Source organism: Plutella xylostella, chromosome 8 (genome assembly GCF_932276165.1).
Source record: "Plutella xylostella chromosome 8, ilPluXylo3.1, whole genome shotgun sequence".
Lineage (NCBI taxonomy): Eukaryota > Metazoa > Arthropoda > Insecta > Lepidoptera > Plutellidae > Plutella > Plutella xylostella.
The window spans coordinates 7,327,489-7,338,482 of NC_063988.1; the positions used below are offsets into that span (position 1 = coordinate 7,327,489).

The window sequence follows — 10,994 nt, forward strand, 5'->3', positions numbered from 1 at the left end:
TTTATCCAAACATAAAGCTCACTATTCTAACTTGATTGCAATATGAATATAAATTCCCCCTTAAATTAGTAATAAAAACAAACGAATTTTGAAACCTAAATTATTGTCCTTTTATTATATTTTTCCTGAAGTTATAATTAAACATAATCAAAACAGGCGGTACAATAGCAGTTATACATATTATACATATACATAGTTATTAGACTGTTTAATTAAACTATTAAAGTAATTATAAAATACTTAACACGTTCACGGACAGTTGATGGTTGGAAAATATTTTGATATGACACCTAAAAATCCCATACATTTTATCGTTCCGCCTTGAAACGTATTGCCGTATCTCAACATATTTTATTTACGTAATGTGACAGTTACGGCCATAGACGGTATCGTCTACAAGCGGTCCGCCACATCATGCATATCCAACAATGCGTATAGTGACATCTACGGCTACAGGCGGCAGCCGCCAGTTTTTTTCAAGGACCGTTTCATTTTCAAATAGGTTTGGACGTTTTTCAGATACAAAGTTCCACTTTTAGCATGCTATTTACAATAAATAAAGCTGATATAGTAAGATTAAACAAAGGGGTTCATCGACAAAAGCTAAAATTTTCTAGTTCCTCACTACAGTTATATCTTCGCTTTTCTTTGTTCCATTTAGGTAATTATAGTATTTGAATCGAATAGGTAGGTATCCTATATGCAAAACAGTATAATATTTATCGATTTATTATTAATTTACCTCGTAATTTGCCACAAAAATTACCAGACTACCACCCGTTTTACACAACATTTCCGCGACGCGCGCGCCGTGACACTAAACTTCTGGAAGGTTATTTTTATTTTTAACGGTTACGGCGACAGGCGGTATGTCACTATAAAGTTCACTTATGTGTGTGCAAAAGAAACCCCGACAATTTCTTTGTTATGACACCTATAAACAAATGAATTAGCACAATACGACACTAAATCATGCATCTCCTGTTAAGAATACGGAAATGATACGGCTGTTGACGGTTCGTCCGTTTCAATCAATAGAAGTTGGACGGCCACAGGCGCGTAGTCATATTACAAGGATACTTAATTACAGCCCTCGACGGATTGTCCGTGAACGTGTTAAGTACCTATTTAATAATTTTATATTGTCATGGTATATTCGTTGTACTTATTCTTGATTCTTCTTATCTATTCTTGAAGTTTGTGTTTTCTTATTGGATCGGTACCAAATTGTACCAATATAATCAAATACATCATTGCAGCTGTCATGATCTGAAACAAGGAATTCGATAATTAGTTAATTAATGAAATTACAATCTAGAGCTACGCCGCCGCCGCGAGCAACAAGCAAGCTTCAATATAAATTATCTAATCCAAAATCCAGGCAGTGTTTGTGAGGTAAATAAACATACCCTATCATTATAGTTATATCACACGTTGATATAACTGTCAAAGAAGATCATATAATTTAATAGTTTAAAAAAATGGTTTTTGAATATTTAGAAAATGGATCTTACATTATACAATAAAGTAGCATCAAGAGGAAAATAGAAATACACTGTCAGCTCCATCTCTTCAAAATTAATTTGATTAGCAAAGTGTTGTACTCGTATCGTATATGAAACGAACAAAGGATCTATGACGATCGTAAATCTGTAACTCATGTTGAAGAAAATAACTTTTGATTTTAGATATTTCGTAAAGTTACGTTTGCTTTAATAAAAAAAAATAAAAACACGCACTCACGCCTTGTACTAATGTACTCCCTTGCGGGGTAGGCAGAGGTGCATTGCTGCACCCACTTTTCGCCAGAGTTATGTTAGTCCCAATTCCCAATGTAATAGGGGGCGGGCCTATTGCCATTTTACGGGCACATCCAAGACCCGAGAACAAATATCTGTGTTTAAATAAATATCTGCCCCAGCCGGGAATCGAACCCGGGACCATCGGCTCAGTAGTCAGGGTCACTAACCACTACGCCATTCGGTCGTCTCTATTAAATTAATTGGTATAAAAAATATTTACCTGTATGTATTGTAGGTGTATGTAAATACTTATCTATTTAGTTTTATGCATCGGTTTTAGTGTGAACATATATGACATAAGTACATTTTATCAAGTACACTTTACCATATTTCTGTCACATTTAGTCCATTCATCCAAAGGTTGTCTGGCAGATATAGCTCTCAGCTATAAGTGGTTCAGTAATAAAAAACATCACTCTCTTTCATTAGCTTTCAAAGCGAAACGGTATATTATAAATAGACTATCCAAACCTTCAACACCTAACGTAATAAATAATATAATTATCCGTAGTGTGGTTCCTTGGAGTACCTACTAGTGGTGGCCTCCGCCCGCCGGCTTGAGTTTGTTCTGTTTGTTTGTGCGGCAGCGATGCACCAAGGCAGATGAATCCTTGTCGTCATCTGTCACCACGCAGGACGACCCCGGCGCGCACACGCAACTGTGGATGCAGAGAACGGTGAATGATACAGGAACTTCAGCACTACTACTACTTTAATGAATCAGTCTTTCTTGCTGTCTATCTAACTAATAAAATAATAAATACCTAACTATCAAAATTGGCCGAATCTTGAATATTTTTTTTATTTTATTCTTGCTAGACGCCAGAATAGCTACCGGCCATTAGCAATCTGCAATACCTACTTATTTGTCGAATTGAAACTGCCAATTATTTATATGATGACTGATATTATATTGAACAGATAGTCGATGGTGCTTAAATATTTTTTGATGGCTAATGTGTAAGACACCAGCACAAAGGTTTAAAAACTTGAACTTACAATGTATTAGTAATATTCATCGTTATGGCCTTGGATATAGGGTTGTAGATGGTCCAGCCGCAGGGCGTCTTGAGCTCGCACGCCGCCGGCGGCTTGGAGGTGGACTCTACGGACTGCGCGGGCGACGCACGCTGGAACAAGCACCGAACAAGTTAATTGTAAATTGTAGACTATAAAGGGGTAGGACTGAGCCTAAACCCTCCCTTCATTGGAAGGGTACCCGTGGCCCAGCAGTGGAGACGTTATGGGTCGTGATGATGATGATAAAGGGGTGGCAAAATTGTTTGAAAGAAAGAAAGAAAGAAAGAAAATAATCTTTATTGCCACAGACGAAGTTTTACACTTTAAAGATGTACAACCTTACCTTACAATTTAACATAATCTAATTCTTTTAATAGAGTACACCTTAGTAACTATATCTACACATAATTTATCTGAGGCAAATGGCAACAGACTCAGCCATGTTGTCAGACCTCCGTCTGAACAACGCTGATTTCCAGTCTGCTCCATGTTTAATAAATATTTTATATGTATAGGTACAATTACCTTATTAGTAAACCTAATGTTGCACTCTTTAACAAATACAATTATAATATTATGATAATGTTCAACATTAAACTTAAAATTAAATTTATATACTATATTTATACTAATATTCTATACTAATACTATATCTAATATATATATATATATATATATATATATATATATATATATGTTTAAAAATGTAATATAAATATATATATGTTTCGATATCAGTTTTTCTTTTTTATTTTTTTATGGTTGTATATATTGTTTTTGAGGTCTCTATTTGTTTTAAAATTTGTATATTTTTCAACTTTAATTTGAAAGTACCAAATGAAATACTCAATGTTTTTAAAGGAGGAGGAAGGTCATTCCAGATTTTCGATGCAGAGAACTTAAAGCCTCCTCTGTAGTTAACCGTTTTATGCTCTGGTATCGACAAATTATTATTAGTTTTACTGCGTGTGTTTATATTGTGTGCATCTTTAGCCCAAGAAAGTTTATCATATAAGTAGATAGGTTGTCCGGTTTTTATAACTTTTTTAATAAGTACCGCTAAATGAAGTTCTCTTCTTGCTTTCATTTTCAAAATTTTCCGCTTATCTAGATATGAGGTAATGTGAGCACGCTTAGGTATTCTATAACAGAACCTGGCACAGGCATTTTGTACGCGTTGGATTGCTCTCTCGGTTTTCACATATAGCCGAGGTCCATATACAACGTCGCAGTAGTTGAAGGGAGAAAGAACCAGCGACTCTGTCAAGATCTTGCGAACTTCTTCTGTCAGATAGTCCCGAATACCGTATAATACCTTTAGCTTGTAAAATGCATTTCTTACCAGACTGTTGACATGCTCCTCGTATCTCAACTCGCCATCTACATGGAGACCCAAATTTCTTACGGAATTTACTCTAGCTACAGGTTCGTTATTAATTAATATGTTGGGGTCATGTTTTTCTATTTGCTGACGTTGGTTCTTAGTTCCCATTATCAGACATTTTGATTTTAAAGGATTAAGAACAAGTGCATTCGTCTTAGCCCAATCAAAAACTTCTTTCAGATCACTATTAATCTTTTTAACTGCCGCTATGGTATTTTTAGGTTTGAAAGAATGGTATATTTGTGTATCATCAGCATATAAATGTACTTTACAAGTTTCGATTTGCTTTAATAGGTCAGTTGTATAGATGATAAACAGCAGAGGACTAAGAATCGATCCCTGTGGGCATCCACGTGACACATCTTTAACTTGCGAATTATTTATGTCACCTTGAATACATTCTATCGTAACATACTGTTTCCTATTCGTTTGTTTATTGGCAGTTAGCTGACGTTTACACATCATGCTTAGGAACAGGGCCACCCCGGTACAGATATAGGTAAGTACATTTAAAACTATGTAAGTAAAGTAACTATGAGTAAAATCTGAAAATTAAAGTCATGAGAATTTTAGGGATTTAGAACGAATGTAAAATAGTTATAAAAGTTAGAGTTGCGTATGTGTCTTGATATACAGGGTGATTGGAAAGTCGATGTATTCCTTCAAATGGGTTATAGACGAAGGCATTTCCAGTAAATTGAACCCCATAATGCATAATCCGACAGTGCTTAAAAATAGTTGAAACATTAAGAAAATTACAATGAAAAACATTTTCTTAATGTTTCAACTATTTTGAAGCACTTTGTCTAAATTAAGTTAAATATTGCGCATTTAATGATTAAAATTAGTTGACTAGCGTGTCATTGATGCAAAACAATCAAAAAAGTATTAAAAAATGGTTAGTTTTTTAAATATTTTGCTTTTAAACATAAATTTTGGCAAAATTATAAAAAAAAAAAACTTAAATAACTCAGAAATGGTTGACTTTCGGATAATGCATTATGGGATTCAATCGACTGGAAATACCTTCGTCTATAACCCATTTAAAGGAATACATCGACTAACCAATCACCTGTATAGCATAGTTATATAGCTATACATAACTACTTATGTTATATTTGTCTAGGAGGTACACTTATCACAGCGAATATGTTTAGAATAAGATAAAGAAGCTTCACTAACTCAACAGCAAAAAATTAGATGACCTCTGAGATTGACCTACCCACTTTTAATTACTACAAACAACTTATTAACTATTTATATTAAAAGTTTTGCAATAATTTTAAGTTGTGTTATCTTGCTTTACTGTTAAAGTATTTTTTCATTGTTATAGTTTGGTACCTACTCATTTAATAAGATGTCCAAGTAGTAGTCGTAGTAGTATCTATGTTCATCTACATTTGTAAATCATATCAGAATGCGAAGAGGTGTGAACACTAGGTACAGGAATGTTAACTGCTTGTGCAGCATAGTGCGCTAAATAAGCAATTCATGTTAAAGTGTACAAGTGCGTTTACTGTCTCATTACCTTTATTTTTTTCTATGCTCATCACAATCACAACACAACAACAGCCATGTAACGGAAAAAACTAATTCGTTCAATTTATTTTCAAAGTTAATCTCCACGACAGTTAGCGACCTCATCATCATCACCGATTAACCGAAGCACATCAATCCTAAACACCTGTCCGTACAGTCTGACTGGAGTTGTAACCACGGGGGAATCACTGTGTCACTCACTAAAGGCTGTGAATGGTCGGGTGGTGTACGGTCAGGTGCAAAGAAACCTGACCCCCCTCTCATACTAACAATGCTTCTGAGGGGGGTCAGGTTTATCTGCCCCTTACTGTACTCACCCTGGTCCGGGGCAGGGCGGCGGCGAGGGCCAGCGCGCCCGCGAGCGCCAGGGCCAGCCAGAGCTTCATGTCGAGTGCGGGGGAGTGTCGCGCGCGGAGGTTGCTGCTCGAATGCCGCCCGCCGCGCGCCGCGCCACTATAAGTAGCTGCAGAAGAGGCCACTTCTTTCAGCTCCTATCGGATGCCGGTAAAGACCCCTACAAGCACTTGTTGGATATACTTCCTTCCTCCGAGCAATTAAGCTCTAGCGGTGCACCACTCAAGCCAGCCAATGAAAGCAAGCAAGAGGTGAGTGAACCAATAAAGTTAAGCCAGATATGAGAAACAGGGGTTCTCCCGGCATCGGGTGGGTGGGTCGCTAATGCCCAACATCCGCGACACCATAATCTCTCGAAAATACTAACGTGTCTGAATGTTTATGAAACTGACAGCAGCAAATGCTTTGATAATAACATTTAGGCAGCGTTCCCACTACGCCGGACCGGCAGATCTGCCGCGCCGGTAAATCTGCCGGAAGAGCTAGTGGCTGTACAATTTATATGAAGCTATTCACATTATCCCGGGTCCGGCATTTTTGCCGAGCCCGGCATTTCTACCGAACGTTTTGTCACTACGAATTGCCGGTAGAACGACCGGGCCCGGAGTAATGTGAACGAGTTTGTGCCGGTATCTGTCCCCCGCTCGCCCCGCTCGTGCTCCCCTCGCCCCTGGATATAAAATGAAAAGCATGGAAAATCTTTCCCGTAAAATAGGGTGTACCCAATGTTTTCTTTTATTTTGCCTTCTATTAAGATACCCCCACAACACAACAATTTCGTCGTCCATTGTGCGCGCAGGTCCAAATTCAACTGAGGACTGTCTGAATTTATTCCGGGATCCGATGTAATGTGAACACTCTGTCCGGTGTCCGGTTTTCGGCAGATCTGCCGGTCCGGCGTAGTGGGAACGCTGCCTTAGGGTGCGGCAACAATGAGCGTAATTTTGTGAGTTGTGAGTCGCGTAATTTCGGTCGCAGAAATTCTGCCCAGCAGAAATTCTGTTGGGCTGCCAAACGGGCGCATTTTTTTCATTTGCTTTCCAACGTTTATGGGTGAGGCCACACGAGCGTAATTTTGTGAGTTGTCGAATTGTGCGTGTGAGTCGGCAGACAACTCATTTTGCATCGCCGTGAGAATCAAATAAGTAGGACTTTTCTATGAAACCGAATGCGGCAGATATTACGCGATCGAAAATGCGCGACTCACAACTCACAAAATTACGCTCGTGTGGCCTCACCCTTAACCACATATTACTAACTACACTGGCCAGCAAACATACATTTTTACTGAAATAGAGGTTTTGGTAAAAGTGTTAACTATTATTATATTTTCCTGAAGTTTTAAAGATAATCAAAACAGGCGGTACAATAGCAGTTATGTGCATAGTTATTAGACTGTTCAATTAAATTATTTATTCGTTGTATTTAATATTCTTGATTCTTCTCTTCTATTCTTGAAGTTAGTTTTTTCTTATTTTAAGCGTCGCTATCAAATTGAACAAATATAATTAAATACATCATTGCAGCTGTGATAATCTGAAACAAGTGAGTTAATATTATTAGTAGGTTCAATATTATTGGTAGGCGAGCATGCTTGACTTCATTATAAGTAAGTATTCCAGACATAAAATTAATTAAGTATCTTATCCAAACTACAGGCTCCAGTCTACTTGTGTATGGCAAATAAAGAACATGATAGGGTAGGTACTGTCATGATATATATCAACGTGGCGACAAAGAAGATATTAATATAATATGTGGGGGAGGATATCTACCACTCGGCCATCCGACTCTAAACTAGGCAGAGCCTGTAATATGGGTGTCGGAAAGCTGATATATACACAGATATATCGATAGATACATTTTATAAACATATCAATACCCAAGCAAGACCCGAGTACAAATATCTGTGTTTAAACCAATACTTATCTGTCCCAGCCGGGTATTGCACCCGGGACCATTGGCGTAGCAGTAAGGGTCATTAAATTAACCACTACACCATTCGGTCGTCACTTACTTAGTATATTGAAAAAATATGTATGCAATGATTTGTATTTAGAAAATGGAGCTTACATTATACAATAAAGTAGCATCAAGAGGAAAATAGCCATACACTGTCAGCTCTATTTCTTCAAATTGTATTTGATTTGAAAAGTGTTGTATCTGCAACATAATGATAAAAATAAATAAGTAGGTAGGTACTTTTCGTTAAGTAAAGGCTCAGTTGCTTCTTTAGAAATTTTGTAAGCAAAATACATAATTTATAGGTAGGTACAATTACCTCTAGCATCAAACGAAGGTCTTGTTTATCTGTTGGTATATCATGAAGAGCTGGTCCAATTTTAGACGCCTAATAAAAATCAAAGTAAGAAATTGTGTTATTATTAATCATTTATACATAAATATACTAAACTCTTGATTATTTACTGACCTCATCTTTCAAAATACTGCCTATGTGACCAAGTAAATAAATTTTGAAGACCTGAGACAGCACAGTACAGAATATAATGACGGCCTTCTGTGGTCCGACGTCGTGGTCGACGACTACGCCGTGGTACAGCGCGTGCGCCTCGCCCACCATCGCGTGGAACGCCTGCACCGTGGACGCCAGCGCCGGCAGCTGGAAGCAGGCGTTCACCTCCGCCACCGCCACGTACGCCTTGCTGTAGTTCACCTTCAGCCGGGACAGCGTCGTCCCAGACTTGCCCTCCCAATCCGCACTCCAACAATCATTATTTCCCAGCACATTTTTCTTCTGATTCATAAAATGCGCCGCGTTCTCTGTGATGTTCTGCAGGATTGATATAGCCAGCTGGATCAGACAGTAGAAGTGCACTATCATCAGGTACTGGATGAAGACCCCGAATATGGACAAGGTGTTGACGATGACGGTGTCCTGCGACGCCGCTTCCGTGCTGATCAGCAGGATGTGCGCTGCCGTGACTGCTGCGAGCCCGAGGAATCCGCGCCTTTTGATGTTGTAGCGTATGTCTCTAGTGATCTGGCTGTTCGGTACGAATGGCAGTTCGGTCCAGGCGGCGGACACGGTGTTGAGCACGCGCACGTGCCTGTTCGCGTGGATGAAGGCGGAGGCGTAGATGAGGAGGTTGAGCAGCATGCCGAAGCAGAGCTCGAGGATGTAGTTCATGCCGGAGAGCCGGTCGTCGGCGTCGGCGGCGCGCAGGGCGGCGCGCACGCGCAGCGCGGCCAGGGCGAGCAGCAGCGCGAGGGCGAGCGGCGCGGCCAGCAGCGGGGCCCCGCGCGCTGCCCGCCGGTACTGCCGCCGCCGCCCCGCGAACGCCACGCCCGGGTGCAGCCCCACCGCCGTCAGCACGCGCCGCGCCGCCCCGAAAACATCCTCCACTGTCACGTCCTCGTTTGTTTTTAAATAGTGCACCTCGTTGTTACGTGACATGATTTTGAACCGACTTTGTAAAAATTGAGGAGTTACTGAATTCTTCTGTATGTAAGTACCTAACTATGTTTTGCTAGTGTTTAATTACGAAATGTTACCTAAAGTGAATTCTTCGTTCAGGCGTGTATGAATATTTTACAAAAGCGGTGGTTAACATGCGCGGCGCTGCAATCAAAACCACATTTTATTAAATGCTTTTAATTGTAGGTTTTGTTCTTGTTCTGTTGTATAATTTGGAGCACACTAACATGTTAGAAAATAACAACACACTATCAGACAGGAACTTATAATGATATAGTAAAACGACCACTGCAATATTTATGTACCTATTCGGTATAAGTATGCTGCGAGTTGTTATAAATGTACCTACACGGTACAGGAATTACAAAGAAATAAATATACTTACTTACCTACTTACAGAAAAGCTATGTACAAGAGCTCGAGCTAGCTTCAGTGTACGTAACTGATCACTGAGGTTAAGCAACAACTGGCACGGTCGACCGTGCGGCGGACCGATTTCAGGTGGTTCTTTTCTGGACGCTTCGGTGCTTCGGACGGCACGTTAACCCGTGGGTCCTCAGAGGGCTTTGGGCAGCTTGAAAACATCTGACAGTCGGGATGCCCATTTACGCGACACTAGTGCATTGTAGTGTAGTCATTCAAAAACGGCGATACGGCTCGCGACCTATCACGTGAGTACAAATGTTCAGCGAAAAGTGGGTGACTCGTATGCGAGTCACCTCTAACTCTAACTACCCCTTCGGGGATTACGGTCATGAGCATATAATAATTATGTATGTACCTATGCATATATTTTATGTAGGTACCTAGGTATGTTATCACGGTAAGTGACCGCTGATCCTCATCGTACAGGTTTTTACCTAGTTTAGGAATCAGGGGACACGATTTATACAGCCTATACTTATTTTATGAACCTTTGTAAGATTGTTCCTTTTCTTATGTTTTTGGCTTTGAAAATAAATACATTATTATTATTTATGTAAGTCGAGTTAACTATCGTTTGTTATCGTTACGATCTAACTAAGATATTGCGATTGGTGTCGCCTCTCAGTTTCTCGACGTATTTTAAACATTTTTGTGGTACGTAGGTACTTCTACAGCCAGTGAAAAGTTGTTAATGTTGATATTCAAGCTGGTGAAAGTCCAAAATTTAACTATTTCACAAGTACCTACTCGATACTGAGTAGTATAGATACTTTTGGAGCGATACTTTTTCGGTATCGATACCCTCGTCTCGATACCACATGAGTACTTGGTATCGATATCGATACCGGACGCCGATACTTCGAAATTATATTATATTTTATACTACTGCGAATGACTATGGCAACACCATTATGTTTATTACCACAATCATTGCGTTCTATTGAGTATCCTTTAATATTTAAGCGTTGTGTTGTGTAGGCTTAAGCCATGTTTCGCAAACTAAAGCTATATCAATATTATTATCATACAAAAA

General features: G+C 39.3%; 1 protein-coding gene across 1 annotated transcript; it reads right to left on the minus strand.

The window, feature by feature from the left end:
* Positions 1-270: 270 nt before the first annotated feature.
* On the minus strand, positions 271-9,552 carry LOC105391452. The gene is made up of 5 exons (XM_048622769.1): positions 8,531-9,552; positions 8,381-8,449; positions 8,199-8,262; positions 1,515-1,582; positions 271-1,269 (listed from the first exon to the last, which is right to left on the minus strand). The coding sequence occupies exons 1-5, from the start codon at positions 9,512-9,514 to the stop codon at positions 1,186-1,188; spliced, it is 1,269 nt and encodes a 422-aa protein (XP_048478726.1). The 5' UTR covers positions 9,515-9,552; the 3' UTR covers positions 271-1,185.
* Positions 9,553-10,994: the final 1,442 nt, after the last annotated feature.

Excerpts from the sequence above, each read along its gene's own strand:
- LOC105391452 (XM_048622769.1), bottom strand. The coding sequence starts at position 9,514 with ATGTCACGTAACAACGAGGTGCACTATTTAAAAACAAACGAGGACGTG. Across the intron at positions 8,450-8,530 it reads GCAGTATTTTGAAAGATGAG|GCGTCTAAAATTGGACCAGC; the intron begins GTCAGTAAATAA and ends GATTTTTATTAG. Across the intron at positions 1,270-1,514 it reads ATGCTACTTTATTGTATAAT|ATCATGACAGCTGCAATGAT; the intron begins GTAAGATCCATT and ends TCCTTGTTTCAG.